Source organism: Amblyomma americanum, chromosome 6 (genome assembly GCF_052857255.1).
Source record: "Amblyomma americanum isolate KBUSLIRL-KWMA chromosome 6, ASM5285725v1, whole genome shotgun sequence".
Classification (NCBI taxonomy): domain Eukaryota; kingdom Metazoa; phylum Arthropoda; class Arachnida; order Ixodida; family Ixodidae; genus Amblyomma; species Amblyomma americanum.
Window position 1 is genome coordinate 127,116,989 of NC_135502.1, and position 20,469 is coordinate 127,137,457.

General features: G+C 54.9%; 1 protein-coding gene across 9 annotated transcripts in view; it reads right to left on the reverse strand.

Annotated features, from left to right (window-relative positions):
- The window catches only part of rdx (BTB/POZ and MATH domain-containing protein rdx), a 261,129-nt gene that overhangs the window by 25,664 nt on the left and 214,996 nt on the right, over window positions 1–20,469 (reverse strand). For 8 of the 9 annotated variants that reach the window (XM_077627967.1, XM_077627966.1, XM_077627968.1 and 5 more), the window contains one exon: window positions 8,308–8,426. In XM_077627967.1, the coding sequence (XP_077484093.1) occupies window positions 8,308–8,388 (81 nt within the window). In that variant the 5' untranslated portion in view covers window positions 8,389–8,426. Of the gene's footprint in view, window positions 1–8,307; window positions 8,427–18,633; window positions 18,939–20,469 lie in introns of those variants that run through there. The other variant, XM_077627969.1, reaches the window with a different exon arrangement.

Sequence of the window (20,469 nt, forward strand, 5' to 3'; positions counted from 1 at the left end):
GTGTGCCACTGAAATTAGGCAGTATGCAGCAACCATGCATTTCAAAGCCAACAGCATGGCAAAAGCACCCACTAGTCTTCATGGTTACGACTTTCGAATTGAGACGTAAAAACCCAATTACTCCCCTGAACATGTGCCACACCTGTCATGCTGCTTGTTGAAGTCCAATAAACTATACTCCCTTTCACACTCAGTGTGCAACAGTGCGACGGCTACATGAACAGTGTTCCCGAAATCACTGCGCCGTATATTACTCGTAAGGTTTTTGACGAAAAACATGAAACCGTCTCGTTATAAGTTTTACTGATAGTGAACTACTTTTTGAATGTGGATGCAGTCGGTGCTATTAGGTGTGCCAGCCACGTATCACTTCGCTGCATGGCACTCTTACTTTTTGAAGTCTCGATGATGGGCTGAATGGAAACGTGATAAAAAGTAAAACGAAGTGCATGACGCTGGCAGCCTCAGTATTTGAGCTTTGTTACAACGATAGATCCTTGCCTGTACGCTGACATATGACGAACTACTTTTTGGGTGCGGACATAGGCAGTGCGAAAAGGTATGCTAGCTTTGGCAGTGTTGCATGCTACGTATGAAACAGTATATTAGTCCAGCTCCCAAGCTTCACCAAGACAGCTTCAAAACAGCAAATAACAAACACAGGTCTGAAAACTGACTTGCTGCCATTTTACACGGCTCATCTAGCATGCTGCAGGGATGAGAAAGAGTTAACCATTGATACTAGGAAACATGGCAGAAATGGAAAACAGAAGCAGCCAAAAAATAAAAACTAATACACATAGGCCATCAACTTTTATTCCAAATTTGTCATTGAGTGGAAGCCACGTAGGCATGTGCAAGAGCAGAGTGGCTGCAATAAAGCAGAGATTTCTCACTGATTTACGTCCACAATGAAATGCATCCACATTTTCTTCATCTCCCAGTCCCAAGTATGAACAATGCTGCCATCTCTAATCTAACACAAATTGTCGTTAACACTCCTTGAACAGCAATTTGGGACTCAGCCTCTGTGCTGCAAAGAATGCCCCGAAGAAACAGTTTGAAATGGTTCCGCGGCAGTAATCAGGTTTCCCTCACGAAATATGAGCTGCACTTTTATTATGCTGCACGCATCATAGATTTACAGCTCACTCATAGCCAAAAATATACAGCTATGGTGGACAGGCTTGCGGCATCACATAGACGCCCAGGCAAAAGCAGAAGCCTGGCTGAATTCTTATCCGTGCCAGGCACAGATGCCTTGAAATTGACCAGACCCTCCCATATTGCCTACAGAACAGCTGCGAGCCATAAAATGGGACGCAGCATGCCCAGCGGTGGGCCGCTGACTAAAACAGAAAGAAAACGGAACTCTGGGCTGCAGGCTTGAGCTATCACAACTGCTGTGCTTATAAACATTTACCCGAGACCTCCTTCCTGTATGTACAAGGGCAGGAAAGTACACATTTCTCCTTCCACCATATGGTGTGGTTATGGCATGAAGAGTTCGTGTGAGTAAGCTTTGCTTCTGGTTTTCCCAGTAGTCAGTTCACCACATTTAGATGCACCCAATGTTATCAATAGAACTCGCCAAGAATGGGCATGCTTCTGGCAAGACAACAGGAAAGCTCGGTTTCCAGCTGGGCACAGTCAGAAGACCACAAAGAAAAGTAATGCACATTTATCGAGGCTGCATGCAGCATCCTTCTGTAGTTCAAGGTGGAGGTAGAATATTAATTTTATTGTCACGTAACTTGAATGCAATATCTTTATACTATATTTATATTATACTTTGCCCCGCAAGTTGCCACAGCGATACCGATTATATGCAATAAACAATAAACTTATGAACAATAAATCTTTTTTTAGAAAATAAAGGCACCTACCAATGCCAAGCACAAGCAGTCAAACACACAAACGGACGAGGAGGAGAAAAAGAAAAAGAGGAACGGAGCTTTTAATCCATTCCACTGAAGGAGGGCTCCTGAACTGCACCGTGAGGGAAGGTATGAGGGTGTGTAAGGAAGGAAGGAAGGGATAAAGATTCTCTGAAGACATAAAACTACGCAGGAGACAGGACAAAGAAAAGATGCGTCCTGTCTGCATCTTTTCTTTGTCCTGTCTCCTGCGTAGTTTTATGTCTTCAGAATGTCTTACCAACTAGCCTCTCATCACACACTTCATTATAGTGCAGGATTCCAAAATAATCTTAGGTTTGGTTTTAGGGGCTATAATATCCCAAATTGACTCAGGATATGGGGGATGGTGTAGCGAAGGGCTCCCGAAATTTCAACCACCTGGTGTTCTTTAATGCACTGACATCACACAGTACACGAGCCTCTAGCATTTCCGACTGAAGCGGCCGGGATTGAACCTGTGTCTTTCGGGTCAGCAGCTGAGAACCTTAACCACTGAGCCACTGCGGTGGCTCGAATTAATTTTAACCACCGAGGATTCTTTAACAAGCAGTTACAACATGCAGCGCCTTTTGACATCTTTTGCGTTTTGCCTCCATTAAAATGGTGCCACTGCAACCAGGATGCAATTCTGTTGTTAAGTTCACATGAATTACAGTACACAGTAAAGACAGTGAATCAAGAGGCAAGACTTATGCTTAGAGCAGAACATCACCATTACCAGCAAGCGGGAATACACAAGTTTTTCAACACCAGATTTTTGTGGTCATGGCTTCCTGCCAAGCACACATTGGATGCCTTAGATCTAAAGTGGCCTCATAACTTCGTTTTTTAGTCCTGGGGAAGTGATCTCACTCCAGCAATGGAGATATAAGCTGTGCACGGTGCAGGATAATAGCTACAGTATTTTCAAATGGGCATTCATCGCCAGCGCAGAAAAGGCCTGCCCCAGCATTCTGTACAACTACTCTTCTGCAGCAGGCATAGCCCAAACTCTCCCAATGACTTTTCCTGCCCTCATGATCTGACTACATTCTCCCCATGACTTCCCATATTTCCATTCCCTTGGTGCCCACTTTGTTAGTGCCTGTGACGGAACACCACTTACCTATGCCATGCAATTTTGCTATCTGATAATGCTATCACCTGCAATTCTGTCAGGAGTACAAATATGTTCAATTAGCTACCAATTTACTCCAATTCTGAATGCATTCCAATTGATTCTCTTCTTATCCCATTGCTATTCTGCAACGTGGAGAAACAATTGCACAGAAGGTATAGCTCCTGCAAGCTTCATTTATGCATTTGGCTGAATCTTTCTTGGCATCTTCCTACAATTGGAACTGCATACCTCCTGCACTTCATCCAGACCCTGATGAGGAGGAGTTTTCTTACAATGCTGCCCAATAATGGATAATGTAGCACCTATTAGGACCTTCCGCTAATAAACAAGTATGTGAGGGTCTTGGCATTTTATTATTGGCACTTTTATCCACTTTACCTCTCTATGAAAATTAATGTTATGGTCATCTGTAGCACTGTACCCAAACATTTGGCTGAACTTCCCCTTCACATCACCCTACTCCAAATAACCTGGTTTGATCATCAACCCACAGTACATCCCATCCCAGACTCATGTCCTTCTGATATCCTTAACAAGGAAGGGCCTTGGGATGAGAGTGTTACAAAAAGGCCCAACCAGCAGGAGAGCTCAAGGACCTGTAGACACAGCCTGAACTCTGGTGGAAACTGGGCTGTCTTTGTTCACCCTTGATCCCCCCCTACTAATGTCCTTGAACAGTCATGCCCCATGGGAGGGGGGTGGCAAAAAGCACAAAAAGATGAAAGAGTGGTTCCCCCATCTCCAGGCTTATTACATGGCCCACTCCTACTCCAGTTTCTTCTCCCCCCCCCCCCCCCTTCCACATGGCAAAAAAGAAAAGGCAGGGGTGGTGCATGCCTGCCCTTGGACAGGCACAGCTGATGCACTGAGGAAAGGAGGAGCCAGAGGCACTGCCTCCAGTCCCCTCCTTGGAGACCCAGAGTGCCCCATCGCCTCCTATGGCGCCCGGGGATTCCCCTCCTCTACCCCCCCCGAACCTCCCAGCTAGGGCTGCTGCGACGTGAGAATCTGCGCTCCGGGGGATCGCGACCTTGCCATCGCAGTTCTTCACCCTCCGCCTTCGGCCGGGCGAGACGGAGCCCCGACTCCGGCCTCGGAGGGGGGGGGGGGGGGGGGGGGGGGGGGTCATTTGGCAGCAGAGCGACCCACGATGGACCCACACCCCTCCGAGCAGTTCGTCAGGGCGTAGGTTTTGCCGCTACGCTACGCAACGGTGGAAAATCGACCGCGGGACCGGAGTGCGTGAAAATGAAAGGGCCTGTTTGCCGAAGAGGCTGAGCCCCCACGGCGGTTCCCGCCTCTCCCGTGCCCGAAAATAATCGCCAGCCACACCACAAGCGAGAACAAAGGCGCTCGACTTGGCCAGCCCTCCAGCCGCTCCGTCCTTGCCACATATGAAGAGCAGCGGATGCACGACCCACCATCGATCGGATGCGAACTTGCGCTCACGCAGAGGAGCAGCAGCGACCTCGGCGTTTCAACCGGCCGAGAGAGAGAGAAAGGAAACAATAACACGTGGGCCACCGCAAGGCCAGTTGCCGCTCGACGGATCCCAGGCCAGCCAGCCGGCAAGGCGGAACCGTGCAGCGACCAACGCAGCACATCGCGGACAGAAGGAGAAAGGGAAAATAAAGCAAAAGCGAGGCGGCCACAATGGTCGCGAGCCGGCGAGAAAGGAAGCGCGCATTGGGCTCTTCGGCTGACCTATTTCGGGAGTCCCTAATGGCCCGCGGGGGCCACCCGCAAGGTCGGATCGCGGGCCACGGCGTGCGTGTGAGAAAGGCCGAAACCGAGGCGCGCTCGAAGACGCGCAGCCAGCCACGGCCGTGCAGCAGCAACGTGCCCGAGGCGCCCATCGCGCTCCAGGGTTTGGACCGCAGGTGCAGCTTCCGAGAGAGAGCGTACTTCGAGGAGAACCAAAGTCCTTTCGAACAATACGAAAGGCGTGTCGATGCACCACTTAATCGCAATAAAGGACCCCAATTTTACGGGTACTGCATAAGGGGTACGCGGAACGGCAGGTATCATCTGACTAGTGTAAAAAAATATCGGTCAAATATGCTAGTCATATAGTTGGAAAATGTGGATGGCCACGTGGTTGCAGTGACGCCGTGTGGAACGCCGTTCCAGTCTGGCTGAGCGAGGAAGAACGATGTAGCGAACGTTGCAGTAGGAGCATGCGGACGGGAAGGCGATGACCAGCACCGGAGTGCAATGCGCGCCAGAGGGATGATGTGAGGCGGAATACGAAGTGAGCTGTAGAGACAGTTACAGAATAAGCGCACACTGGCGATTCGAAGGCGAAAAGTTTCTCAAGATTGCAAGTGAACTCTCCTTTTCTTTTTGGAAAGAAGCGTCACTCCCTTTCAGTATTTCTAGGCCTCAATGACGAACCTCATCCCCCTCACCGTCCCCGGCTTGTCGCCCCCTTTCTCGTTGGATGCATTCCATTCGCAAGTCTTTCCAGCGCCCCCCTGCAGTATACTCCGGCTAGTTCTGTACCCGCCCTCACGGCGACGCATTCCGGGCGCGCTACCGAGTACGTAACGAGATGCGTCTCACAGCGTCCCCCCCGAATCGGGTCGGTGGCCAACGGACAGTCATCGTTGCCGACAATGCAGCCACGCACTCCCATCGTCTCGCACTTGCGCTGCAGAAGGGATGGAACAAGCTAACATGTTTCCTTCCTCCACTCTTGTGCCCCACTCGAAACGGATACGGCGCCAACAAAGCCCCAACAGGTCCCGCCGCTCTACAGTCGGGTTTCGGGTGGCGGTGCGCACCCGCCAGCGACAGCGGCTGCGCCCCAGTTGGGGGAACCCACCCAACGGAGAAATGAAAGGAGCCCCCCCTCCTCCTGTCGATCCCCGCCGCGGAGAGAAGCCTCCCAAGAGGGGCCCGACGACGAGGCCTGGAAAAAAGGTCGGCCGCGTGACCCGGCCCCGCAACGCCCTGACCACGCGGTCGGGGGCGCCTTTTGTGCGCGCTCGAATAGGTGACCCGCTCGTGCACTCGGCTGCGCTGACGACGACACCTCGCGGCGGGGCCGAGACGCCGCGGGTCAACAACATCCCACGTGCAACGCCGACAAAGGAGCACAAATGAACGAGGCAGCCGCCAGCAAAGTGACGTCTTTCAAACAGCCGAGTGCTTTTTGTCGTTGACGTGGCACGGACCCGACGTGGACCTGCGAAGCCGGAAACCCTCCGAGAGAAATTGGCAGTGTGGTTGGTTGTCTGCACGGCGCCGGATTAACGAGACTAAGCTAGGACCATGGGCTGTGAGGTTGGTGTGGCATAGCGAAGAGATGGTACCCCTCTTCGATTAACAGGACGCACGAACGCAGCACAAGCGAAACGGACCCGTTACTTACGGAAGCACCGCACAGCAGGGCCGGCAAGTCGACCGACCACCCACGACGCTAGCAGCACTGCGCCACCGCACATTGCGTGCTGGGGAAAAGCGTCGTTCCCCTCGGGTCGAGACACTGTCAGGACTGAGAGTGAAACCAATTCCTTGCTTCTATGAGCGTGGATGGAGCGTCCCCTTTTGATGGCGGTTGCCACCAGGCCCAGCATGGCAGCTTTGTTTTCCTTTATGTTTGTTTAACTGTGTTGCAAGTTATTAAAATTCGCCATTTAATCTTATGTCACCTCTCTGCTTTTAGCCACCAATCTTCCAATAGCTCTTTGCTAATTTCCGCGGCAGATTTATTTACATAACCATTGTCATCTCTAAACCCTAGGGCCTCAGGAAGAGCGACTGTGCCTACTACGCTGGCATCGGGATGAATACCATCACATTTTAGTATGAGGTGTTCTATTGTTTCTACCGATTTACCGCACGAAGCACATGTGTCATCATCTTCGTTAAATTTCTTCTTGTAGCTGCGCGTTCAAAGACACCCTGACCTAGCTTCAAATAGGAGGGCACTGCCTCTTGAGTTATCATAGAACGATTCCTTCCTGATCTGCCTTTTCCAGTAGCGATGTAGTTCTGCACTATGCTTGCTTTCCATTGAATCTATCTATTTTTTACCTTGCGCATTTTTAACCTGTCGTTTAATGCTTTTTCTTCGTCCTCGTGTCTGGCAAACTCACTGGTGTAGCGTTCAAGCAGCACACCTCTAGCGTCCCCCAGGCGAGGCAAGCCCATTGGGCCACGGCCCACCCTAGCATCTGTTCTGTCAGAATGCCTTTACAATGGCGGCAGTTATGAGCGGTGCTAGCTTCGTCTAGACCACGACCGTAAAGTCAGCCACAGCGGTTGGACCCGAGTTATGGCCTAGTGGTTTGAACATCAGCCTCACTCGCGTGAGGTACTAGGTTCGATCCCCTGCGCCACCGGGTACCTACCGGTTTACTTATTTTTTAATAAGCCAGACACAGGTAGGACTTTTTTTCGGGAGCGTTCCGAGCTAAATTTTTATACCGGGGAGGGAGGAAAAGTCCAACACGAGCACTGCTAGGGATTTCATTTTTTAGGGGGGCAGGGAAGGGGGAATGAGCTAGAGGGCTTGGGTACGTGCCTGAAATGGACACAAGCTTTAGCCTAGCGTGGTGCTCAGCTCTTCACAGGTCAAACGGTCTTTGCGAAAAGAGGCACTCTGCTAGTCGGATGAAGAACGCCCGTACGAACAACCAGCAAAGTAAAAGAAGCAGAAGCCTGTTTAATGCGAAGAACTACGTGGTCAATGCCTGCCGTAAATTTCGAGGCAACGTTGTCACTCAACAAAAGTAACTCCTTCAGTGTCCAGCACTAGCTCGTAATGCGATTGTAGTTCCTAGTCAAGTTAAAGAGCGCCCTGAATCTCCCTAGTGGGCCACGTCCTCGCAACACACAACGGCACGTAGCCCACAACGGAACGCCGATTCGCTACACTCGCGGCAACGCAGAGCCGGCTTACGTCAGCACAGAGAGGGGAAACTAACACGCCGCTCATTCTTCTCGCCGGAACTTCTTAGCACACACCAGAGAGGGCGGAGTCGCGCCGACATTGGCCTCACCAGGGAAGACGCGCTCCGTCCAAGGAGGGCTGGACACTATAACGTCCGTTACACGTTACAATCGGGCCGCATTCACCGAAGGGCGCTTCAGCGCACTGCGGCGTCAGGTAAGATAGCTGTCCGCTGCGCCGAGGGGTGCGACTACCAAGCTGCGTACCGAGGCAGTCAGCAAGCAGCGTTCCTGTCCGCAGTATATTGGGCGGACTCTGCTCATACGTGCTAAGGCACCGGTGCCGAAAGCGGCTGGCTCCGAAGCGCTCACCTGCGTGTAGCACCAGCTCTCGGCCACGGGCGTGTTGACCTCGCTCTGCGGAGGCGGAGTGGGCAGGCGGGGAATGGCCATGCTGCTAGACGACTCCGGCAGCACCTCACCGCGCGCAGCTGCAAAACGGGGAAGAAAAGACACACCACCCGTCAGCACGCCGGCCGGAACGCGGCATCAATCGCACATTTCCGTCGCGCGGCGGGAACTCGGCGACCGGGCGCCGCTCTCGGACTCTCATCCGACTTGGCAGCCACCGCTAATGACGACGACTGCTGCTCGCGGACACGTGCGGTGACTTGGGCCGTTACCCGCGGCAACTTCCAGGATGCACCACATTTGATTCCACCACCGCGTGCAAGAAGAACAGGGAGAGGAGGGGGGGCGCTCGCGTTTCGCCGAAGGGCAAATCGCTGCTCGGCAACAGAAGCCGACGGAAACAAGGGAGCGAAGCAGAAAACCGACAGCGAGAAAGGAGGCCCCAGGAGCGCGCATACGAAAACGCCTCAATCTGACCCAGTTTCCGCGCTACTTCCTCCCTGGAATCAAAGGAAAGCAGAAGCGGGTGCTCCTTCCTCGGCCCAGGGAGCAAACCAAGGCGCGCTCCCTCTCCCGCAGGAAAGGAGCAACGGCCTTCGCGCCGGGCGAACCCCCCGTAGCACCTCGCTCGCTCTCCGTGGCGAGGGGAAAAAGAAAACGGGAAAAGCCATCCCCTCGGCCCAATACGCAAGGGTGCCTCTTTCCCCTAAGCACCGAGGTCGAAAGCCCCGCAAGAAACTTCCGAGGCGTGACCCACATTCGACAGGGCCAGCAACGGGAAACGACGCCATCAAACGCGAGTACTGCTCCGAAGTAAGGAGCCCAGATGGGGAAGCCCTGCTTCGCAAACCCGGAGGCGCCCACTGGAGGCGGCGGTGACCTTGAGGCTCCTGCGGAATCCCCGTTTCCTTGTTCCCCGCCCCTCTCGCTGTCCTCCGGAGGACTAAGCAGCGACAGAAGTGGTCAAGGATTCCGGTTTCCTTCGAGGAGTGGTAAAAAAGTAGGTCGCTCTCGTTCAAGGGCTCTCTCAGCTCCAGGGGACACGCATCACCTCCAGAGGCAGTCTCATTTTGTCACTGACCACCGAAACGCACAGCCGAAGAACACACCTAGAAGGGGCGTCGTACGCTGGGCAAGCGACTTGCCACAACAGCCGACGAAAGGACGCACTCTCACGATGGTCAACCCTGGCTAAGCATTCACTTCCTTCCGGGACACGACCCACACTGAGCTCGTCGAGAGAGCCCGGGATGGGGGCCAAAGACGGCGCCGCGCTGGCTACTACATTGTCAACCGACGAAGGCCTGCTCAAAATTGACTCGGCGAAGCCCGGGAGGATACACGCTTTGCCGCTTCTAGCTGCGCGTGGCCCAGCCCCCCTGTACTGCTGCTCTTCACGCACGGAAGCCGGAAGCAAGGCTGCCGGCCAGCTGAGCTCCCAGGGCGCGTTCCGATCGCAACGACGGAAAGCGTCCGCGCAGCAGGGGCCAACTGATCCTACCTCGTGGTGGAAAACCTACAGGCAAACGCACCAACTTGCAAGAGCTTTGCTGAAAAACACGGACAAGTAACTACAACAACAACACGCCCAGCGGCAAAATGTAAAGGAAACAACAGTGCAAGGGTGTATATGTAGGGCAACAAAAAGTCAATGATTAATTAGGCCGTAATTATGAGTGAAGTGCACACTTTTCCTGTTTTCTAACTAGTTTGCCTCTAGGCGTATAATATCCGCAAGTAATTTTCAACGTCAGCAGAGAAATAGTCAGGGAATTGGTATTGCTGTGCAAATCGGTCCTACCCTTTCATACTGGTGGGACTCGTGCAAGTGAACGCGTCCACCCAGGAGAACGCACCGTGAGCCCTTTCCTCGCCGCCTCCATCTACTCGCGCAAGCCGCAAGATCGACGGGCTCCGTGCACTCCACGACAGGCGGCGTCGCCGGAGTAAGTTCGCGGCAAGCCAGCACAGGAGTGTAGAGAGAGCATCTCTGCACGAGCGGCTGCGCGGCCAGCCCAGGCGAACGGGCTCAGCCTAAGCCTGCCCGAGACCAGGCAGAAGGCGACGCGAACCTGCACGCGTTTCTCTGCTCACCTTCCGCTGGAGGCGCTATTCATAGCGAGGCTGCACCGCGAACTTCGCACAGCAAAAGTGCGTTTCGAACGCACTCTCGGTCTCCCACCGCACTCCTCCTCAGCGGGGGAGGGTCCACCGAGAAACAAGACCGGCGGCGGTCATCGCACGACGGGGTCGCCCTCGGAGGGGAGAGGAGGAAGCGGCGCGAGAGAAGAGCACCGACCGGGTGAACGGAGCGAACGGCCGATTCGACGCATCAATGGGACAAAGCATACGCTACCGATGCACGGGAGGCCGCAGCACGAGCGCAATGCGCCAACCGACCGGTGCGGACAGGATGCCCGTTGCGCAAGTAACTTTGCTAGCGACAATCCAGAACCGCAACTATAGCGCGCAGAATACTCGCTCAATACTGCAGACGTCGAAAAGGTGCGTGAAATGGCAAGCAGTACTCTGTGAAGACACTAAATAACTATTCCAATCGACTGCAAAACGAGAAAACCCGAATATATCTTTCCGCGCAAATCATGCCGGCAATGACCCAGGATGGCGAGCCCCAACGCTGAACGCGAGAGATGGTACGGGGTGAGGGACGCCACAGCGGAGGCCTCCGGAGTAATTTTTACCACCTGGGGGTCTGTGCACAGACATCGCACAGTACACGGGCGCCTTGCGTTTTTACGCGGCCGGGATCGAACCCGCGTCCTGGGGGAGCGCCTAACCACTTATCCGCCGAAGCGGGCGCGAGACACACGTTTGCGGGTCAATACCTAGTGTCGACTGCAGGATCGAGAATACAAAATGTACATGTAATTTTTTTTTCTTCGCCCATCGAGATGGATATTAGCCTGTATTAATTACGATGGTAAGTCGTACGGAGACAATTCCAAGTAAACAGACCCTGCAACATTCCTCTGCACCCTTTAAACGCCTGCCTATTAACGTTATAGTCTAATTCGCGAATGGTGACCCATCCGTTTTACGCTAGGGGGCGATAATAACGTCTTTAAATATAGTTGACGGAAAGCGGAAGAGCGAATGTTACCCATGTGCGATCTCCACAATAAAAGGTGATTGCTCATATTTAGTTCTTCCCTCCAATGTGAGGTTCCCGCAGCCTGAGGTGACTTGTTGGTATTTTGTACGCACGATCATTAGAAAAGAACGAAATGGGCTCCGGAAAAGCCCCTCCCTCCACCTAAACAGAAAACGCAGACACACCGGCAACAACGGGCCGTAAGTTACCGAATCGACCACAGGGCCTGTCGCTTCCTCGAGACATTCAACGTGCTTCGAAGAAAGAAAAAAACACCCTCCCGCGTCTGACAAGGACAGCCTCAATTTGAAATTAGCAAAATAACGCTTCCTCCGGGTCCCTGCCCCACAGGTGTCGACAAAGGCAGTCACGGCGTGCAGGGCTGCCGTACTGCTCAATTGACCTTGAATGAGCCGCGGCGACGTCAATCGGTGTCAAGCGCCCCCGAACCGAAGGTCTCGTTCGCATGAGATCTGCGGCGATTCGGGGAATCCTATAGCGCTCCACCGCTTTCTGCTCGGTGCGAGGTTTTCTTAAAAGCACGGGCCTCCGAGTAGACGGACCTCGGAGCTGTCGTGGCCGGATAGTCACAACGACGCCTATTTTTCAGTTAAAGGAGTATAGACACCTAATTTTGGTGGCATGTTTTCTTCTCTACAATGATGCGCAAGACACTACTACGCATGGATCACCTTGTGGTATACGCCCACGACCGCTTTATGATTTATAATCGAATTTTTTTCTGTCATGCTGTTTCGGTTGCAACAGCCGAACGATGGCTGACACGTAAAAGTGTGCTTTTGCGTCACGTGAGGCACGGAAACGTCCATATGATCCCTGCTGCATCGTTTCAATTTACTGCAGTGCTGAAGCCAGCCTTCCTCAAGAGCCGGAATGACAACGAATGTGGAAGCAGCGATTATATTGCATTTTTTCATGCCTCACGTGACCTGTAAGCACACGTTGGCGTCACAGTCCTCATTCGGCTGTTGGAACCGAGATAGCACGAGAAAGAAATGCTGTTATAAATTATTTCGCGGTCGTAGGAGAATACCAGGCGGTACGAACAAGAAAACACGCACCCAAAAGTCGGCTGTCTATATACTGCTTTAAAAGAGCAAATTCGCTTTTTAAAACTGCCGTCCAGCTGCGCATGCCTAGTAGGCACCATCGAGTGAACGCTCACGGCGACGATATCGCGAGAAAAAAAGCGGGTTCAATTCTGGCTTCAACGGGGAGATGTCGGAGCGCGCAGGCGGCCCCGGCAACGTGCGAGCAGGCTGCGCGCGGTTAGTGACGGAGCCCAGCGAGAACGCACGAGCGGCGACCTCGGTCTTCTGGACGATCCCCAGCGCATCGATCGCTTGCGCCGGAGAGCCTCGGAGGCTGCAACGCAAGGACCCCGCTGTATGGCCGCACGTGTACCCGTTTGCGGCTGGCTCAGCCTCGGGAACACACGCGATGGCAGCCGACCCTTTCTGGTAAGTTTCCAAAACTTGACTGCAGCCGCGCACGGTAACGATTGTGGAAGCCCCAACGCAGCCATCCGCTCTCCGTGGCTGGCCTGTCTTGTGGGAACGCACTTTTCGAAGGGACCGTCGGGAGGGCCGCCAGAGTTGCCCGAGAGGCCCTTCGGCAGGCGAGGAGGGGGGCCGCCGGCAAGGGACCGGCCGGGGTCAAGGCCGCATCGAACAGGCCCACAGGAGGCAGCCAAGGTTCCCCCGCGAGGCCCCTCGCCGCGAGAGCGAGGTCGCCGCTGCCTCCTCCCGGAGACGACGACGCCATCTGTCGCAGCGGCGACATGTTTGTGCGAAGCAGCCGCGGAGAGAAACCATGCCGCCGCAGTGAGAATCCGCCTGCGTTCCTGCCTCCCGTAGAGCGTAGGAGTGAAGCCGTGCTCGCCAACACGACGCGGGAAACTGACGCGGCCAAAAGCAGCGAGAGATGGCAAGCTGCCTACCGCAGATATGAATAGTAGGAAACAAAAACTCTGCACTCAGAGAAATAGAACTGCCCGCCAACAGTGTCGAAACGACTCGGACCTAGAGCCGTTTCGCAAACACACGTCCCACGACGGAGGCTGCTCAAATTTCCAGTCCAGAGATGGGGCCGTGATGCGTAAAACGCCGCTCACGGCACAATCACGCGCGCTCGACGCAAATAAGCAGCAAAAAGACATCAGTCAAGAACGCACTTTTCCCCCCCTCTCTCTCTCTCTTTCTATATATAATCACCAAAAATTGAAGGAACATAACAGGATTTAATTCACGACGTTTCGGCTGTAGGACCAGCCTTATATATATTGAATACAGTAAGCCTGCTGTACATACAAGAGCGCGCTCTACTCGACGCTCTCGTGCACCGCCTGCGCAGCTAAGGATGCCCTTTTTGTCAGCGCAGCTCACGAACAGGGCTCCTCGGACGTCAGCACCTGCGTCGAGCCTCCGCCGGAGAGGGGGGAACCGAGGAGGTGTCAACCGCAGGCGACCTTGGAAGTTCAAGCGGCCATCGAGGCCTCAGCGCCGACCCCGCAAATGTGGCCTCCGGCTTTGTCCGCTTCACGGGACGCAGCGCGGAGACCGGCGCCTCAAGTCGAGCGGAACGCCGACTGCCTTCGATCGCGCTGTGACAACTGGGCCGCAAAACGGGGACGAGAGACCAGAAACAGACAACTCGGCGTGCCCCGTGTCGTCGCCCTCGATGTCCGCCACGGCGCGGGTTGGCCCCTGCGGGCGCACCGTTAGGAAGAAGCTGCCGCAGGGCGAAAAATGAGTGGCTGCGCTTCCCTGGCACCTCCGAGGGAAACGGCTTTCGTGAGAGAAGGGCTGAGAGAGAACCCCTCGAGGTCGGCCGCCGAGCGCGAAGAAGGGGCGGCGGCCTCGGAGGAGAGCGGGGATCGATCACGGCTTTCACGGTCGCCGAGGGCAGGCCCAGAGCGGCCGGCGGAAGAGGGGCAAACAGCCGGGCCGGACGACGCTCGCCACGAGAGAGAGGAGGAAAGCGATGCACACAACTCCGTCGACGCGACCCTCTCGCGAAAGGGCGAAACAGCGGTGCAGAGAGCAAGCGGAGGACACAACTCGGACGAACATGAACCGACAGACGCTGACCGCTTGGTGGAACGAGCTGTGAGGGACACGCGAGGCACTCGTGCGCGCAGAGACCACCTTTGTCTCAAAAGAACACGCGATCGGAGAGAGCCGAGCTAAGCACGTCCCTTTCTGCCCGCCGCTCTCGCCTCGGCCCACACCTGCGCTCGGACCCCGTGCCGGGCGTCAACCGCAGCCTAGCAAAGAAAAAAAATAAAGAGGGGGGGGGGGGGGGGCGCCTACAGTCCCGCAAAATACGCAGTGTGCCAGTGGTGACCGAACTGTGTGGTTCGCGCTTTCCAGCGAACCAATGCGCCATGACGGGATGGACGTAGGTACTTGCGGCGCGACGGCAGGACAGCATCGAGAGAACGGGTCTGCAACGCACACCATGTGGGTCAATTTGCGTAACCTGGAGAGAGACAGCCCAGATGCACAGGTAGACTAGCGCGTATGAGTTATGCTGCACTATTAAGGTTTCGTGAGGACGTGCAGAGCGAAATATTTATAATGAGACAAATGCTGCACTGACGGTGTCGGGCAGCCTCAACGAGAGTTGCCTCGATAAGCTCCTGGTTGCCCAAAGCGAGGGAGAGGAAAAAAGCGCATAAGCTACTCAGGCTATCATGCGCCAAAGACGTGGTATAGTCTATTTCAAAAATTGGGTGTCCTCAGCGAAAGTCCTTGTCCGGACAAGGACTCCGAGGAGCCCGATAAATAAAATGTAGACCTCAGCCTTCTCCTCAGGCCTGAGAAAAAGGGATGAGGTGCATCACAAAATGCGTCAAAGCAGAGGGTAAGAATTTTTAGAAACTCTCTCACCTCCTCCGCGCTGAGGGAAGGTCCTGCGGCATGCGGGGAGAATGAACGATGAGCACCACTGGTTTGCGCTGGCAGCCAAACTTTGCTGCCCCGACGGGCAAGCTCCGAACTCGCACTGTGCGCCGCAAGGAAGCATCCTTACCTATCCTCGAAGCTGACACTACGACAAACAATACCCGCGAAAATGTTTCCATGCGACTGAGGCGGAACCGCCTCCAGGACAGCTCCTAACCCCCGCCTGTCCCATGTTATTGAACAACGACGACCCCTGCGCCGAACCCCGAGACGTGTGTTTGATCCTCGGGTAACGACAGCGTGTGGGAACCTCGCGTTGAAAAATGTTCGCAACGAAGACGAACGCTCCTCACCTACGAGCTCTGGCACAAACCGGGAGGTGCCTTAAAAAAAAAAGGGGGGGGGGGGGGGGGGGGGACGCCAGCGGGCCCCTTCTCGCATCCGGCTTTCATTTTCACCGCTTCGTAATCCACTAGCGGCTAGCCAAGCGCGTGAACCACAAACAGGCTGCATGCCACCATGAGACGTGCTCTGCGATGCTTCGTGCGGGACCTCAATGAGAGAAGGCAGCATGCATGCCACGCCACTGAAGGAGCGGGCCAGAGCTGCGCCCTCGGCTCCGCGACCGCACGCTTGTATTTCACCCGGCGGCATTGGAAATGTTCCGCAGTGCACGTTCCCGACGGGTCCATCCTCTCCGCTTGTTTATCCCGCTGCGGTCGTTACGCAAGGCGCGGCACCTCGAAGGCGGTTCCGGTGCTGCGATTCAGTTAGCGCGTGCACCGACAGCGTCCGGCCGACGGTAGTACAACCCCCCCCCCCCCCCCCCCCCCCCCTTAAGAGACTGAACCGCCGATACAGGCTTGTAAAACTGACAGGGCAAAATTACGTTTTCTCCCGAGGAGAGCATTTCAAACAGAATGGTGCGTTTACCACGAGGCGCTGGACTAATAAAGGTCTCGGTACGACTGAAAACAAAAGCGTATGTCTTGATAGAATAAACAGTTTCTGCTTCCACCGCGGCAACAGCTCCGACGTGACCCCACGCCGTCTCCCCCATTGGTCAGTCGCAGAGCGAGCACACCGAGGCTGCGACTGAATACCAACCGCACGGAATCGATCGCAAGTCGCCTGCGACTAGACCCGACAGAAATTCGCAGCGTCGCAGGAGAAAGGCGCATGCATGTGAAACGGCCTACAGGACGAAGGAAGCTGCGATACGTTTGCGTCGCGGCCAGGAAGAAGGCGGCGGGCTGTCGAAGCACGGGGACCAAAATTAACGAGGAGTCTAGTCAGTACTCGTCCAGCGGCGGCGAACGCGCCGAAGGATGACACGCGCGGCCACAGCTGGTCGACTCGGAGCGCCACGAGTTCGTCTGGCCGAGTTGCGCTGCTGCTTTAGGACACCCAAACCATATTCCGCTGACTGCGCACAGTGAACACGCGTGCTCTTGTTGACTGCAGGGTACGTGTACACAGGAGGCGGCATCTCGGAATGAACCATTGCCTTGGCCAACGCCGGCCAGAGAGGCACCGACAGCTACGTAACACTTCTCACCCCGATAATTGACTACCCTAGGACTTTTTTTTATTTCTCTGCTTAACCGGCAAGAAACTTCCGAGCCCAATTCCTACCCATGGAGACGTTTGAAAATTCCTGAAACAAACTACCCAAGACAGGGTAGGCTTGTCCCGATCGAAAAGGGTGCATAGCGTCTGCACACACCATGCAACACTTATATCTGGCGCTCAGCCTGGGAGGAGTGGACGTCAGAACAGCGTACACATATCACGCACCTCCAGAGCACCCCAGGAAAATACAGGCTGGCAAAAAAACGAAATGAAAGTTGGTTTTGGGGAAAGGAAATGACGCAAGTATCTGTCTCGCATATCGGCGGACACCTGAACCGCGCCCTAAGAGAAGGGATAAAGGAAGAGGTGTCGTAGTAATCGCTGATTTCTTCCCACGCACACGAATTGGCAGAAGCCTCACTGACGTCATATAGCCGAAGGTAAGCAGCAGCGCCCAGCAGTTTGTAGTGTCCAACTGAGAAATAAACGCAGCATTGCACGAAAGGGCACAGTTGGATCAGATAAGACCAAGAATGAATTTTAAAAGCTGAAATAATAAAAAAAAGACACTGAAGAGAACCGAACCTTCAATTCTGCGGTGGCCGGTAACAATGAAATCGCAAATGCTAACAGCGCCATGCTTTGAAATCTCCTCGTCGCACAAGTACAATCTGGGCGGAATGACAGCCGGTCAGCTCCTGCGCAGAAAAACAAGCTCAAGTGCCACTTCCAGCCCGCAGGTGGCCACACCGGCAGACAAAACACCACGCGGTGGATGATCCCCACATTTCAGAAGCCAACTCTTTTCGTGGCGCTGCCGTGTGCGCGCACACTGCAGCGAAACAGCACAGTGTGTACGGGGCGCGGCCGGAGGATTACGGCAGCCGCGCCCTGCGGCGGGGGCCTTCAGCTCGACTCACACGCCGCGCTTATCTGTCAGGGGCAGCGAGGCGCGGAATACGCAACAAAAACAAAAAGAGGCAGAGTAACAACACGTGCGGCATTGCCAACACCTGTGGAAAAGCTTGGCCGAGCTCGTGCATGCGCAACGCGCCGCGCGCGCTCCGATATCGCGGAGGCACAACGAGGGTGGCGGGCCTTTTCCAATCGGCCCCGACATCGCAAGGCAAGCAGAAGGAACTCTACCGAGGGCCACAGTGCGCAACAGCTAGCTTTGCTGCAACAAGATCGCGTCGCACCTGGCCTAGCAAAGGAGCAACAACGGTGAAAAGGCTCCGCGATTTAGCCCCACTCAACAAACCACACAAAATGTTCGCGGAAGTAAACACACACAAGCTAAGCTAGAAAAGATACTTTTCCCCCCTCAGACGGTTGCTGCACCGGCAACAAAGGCAGCCAGTATAAAAAGAAAAATGAACGCGGCCGAGATTCGCAATGTTACAGAACGCGACGCGCCGCTCACGGCGGCAGATGCGAGGGCAGCAGGATCCGAGGGAAACTGCCGAGAAAAAAGCAGGGCTTCAGCGAGGCGCACTTACCTCAACAGGAGCTGGCTTTTCTACTGCGTTCTATATCCCCTCGTTTGGTAAAATACAGCGCTTACCAAGCGGGCGGTAAACAGGACACATCACAATGGGGACCTCTCCGATGTTTCATGCAGAGAAGCGCACACGAGCCCACAGAGTAGACCGCGGGCCCTTTCACCACAGCACTTACGGCACGATCCGATCCTCGCCTACAGGCGTCCCCATCGCGGCGGTGCAAGCGTCGTCGTTCCACCTTGGAGGCAGCACCCGAACAGCAACACTGCCGCGCAAACGCTAGCAACACAAAGGAGCACAGCACCCGAGCACCGCGGTACGCCTCGATGAGCCCCCCTTTGGGCCAGGGCACGAACACATGCGTCCACAGACCGACGCTGTTCTCGAGCCGGACAGCAACAGCGTGGCTGCAGGCAGCGCTGCCGAGGGCAAGGCCTCGGGTTCGACCGGTCGACTGACGCTACCGGCGCGACCGCCATCGCCGCCAGAGCAGCGCCAGCAGCGCCTCCTCTCCACGCTGCGCTCTCCGCATTCGGCCGCGACAGCGGCGCCACTTGCATTGCGGCGGAGGACGCGTTAGGTTTGCCCCGCAATTCAAGGCGCACTCGGACGGGAAGCGCGCCCGCCTCTTCCCTTCACTTGACGTCATCGGCCTTCCAAACTTCCCCCATCGAAGGCCGAGAGATACGCGTGCTTCGGGTTATCTCCGACCATTTCCTGGATAAAGAGGATTAACAGCCACGACCGACACACACTGCAGTATCCCGCGAAACTGCATAAGCGAAAGAGGGACGATAAGCCTGTCCCAGCAACAATCCATCAAAACTGCGCAGTCCCTTACATTTCTCTGCCGAAGCAAGTAATGCCAAATGTGCGACGGCGGCAGCACGCCAGGTGCAAGCGTTCCACATAATAATGGATACACGTATTTCTAACCCTAAGCAAGCATTTGCGTTCACGCCCTCACACATCGTCTGCTGTGCGGACAGAGCGAGATCTTTTACCAGCTGCGCAACTTCATGTATTTGAAACCTGGCGGTTTGAATGTGCCATAATTTGGAGGTTAGCGGATTGTCCGACGACTGTGGTCAAAATACAAACTGTGTTCATGCTGCACACTTCGAGATTGTTGATAAACGCACAACCGCTTGGCAACAAAGGCAGTGAAACAGAGAGAATAAAAAATGCACAGATATAAACAGTTCGAGACAAATTAGGAGCTGAAATGAGGGACAAAAAGTCGAAAAAACGCATCCAGAAGATAACGGCGGCAGCTTTTATTGGCCCCTTTCAGATGCGCAGCATCTGTGAACCTCCGCAAAGTGGCCACTAGGGCTAGCAACTTTTTGAAGCGCAGTTTCAAAACCTGATAGCACTGGATAGGACTTGCAAAGAATTTCGCACGGAACAACCCGCTGTTCGAACCACTCAGATCGTCGAACAGCTCAAGTGCCCCCCCCCCCCCCCCCCCCACGAAAAAAAAACAAGAAAAATTGACAACTTGCAGGGCACAGAAACTTGCCACTTAGGGCGACGATGACGGACAACACCAAATACCAGAAGGCGCAGCCATCGGAAACACTTTCAGACTTTGAGACTACTAGCTTCAGCAGTCACCCCCCCCCCCAACCCTAGCACACCACCGTGCAAGGTGCCAAAACACACCAAAAAAGCTGCGAACTCCGCCGCCAGAGCAGCGTGGCGCCGATTTCGAATTGTGAATTGGCAATGGAAGCGTCCGGGCGCATCACGACGGGGAGTGCGACCAGGTCCACCCGAAATGGGTCCTTGAACCCAGCTGACCGGCGTGCTAATGGCGCCGCCGCAACAAACGAAGAGAGCAGCGGCGGTGCATCTTGCCGCGCGCGCATGGCAGGGCAGCAGCAGCAGCCGGGGCAAACGAACGGGACACCCCGTGGTCGTTACACCCTCTCCGTGGCGCTTCCTTCCCCGGGCCAATGCCTCGGCGAGCAGGGGTGGGTGCCCCAGCGCGGGTTGCCTCGCTGGCCGG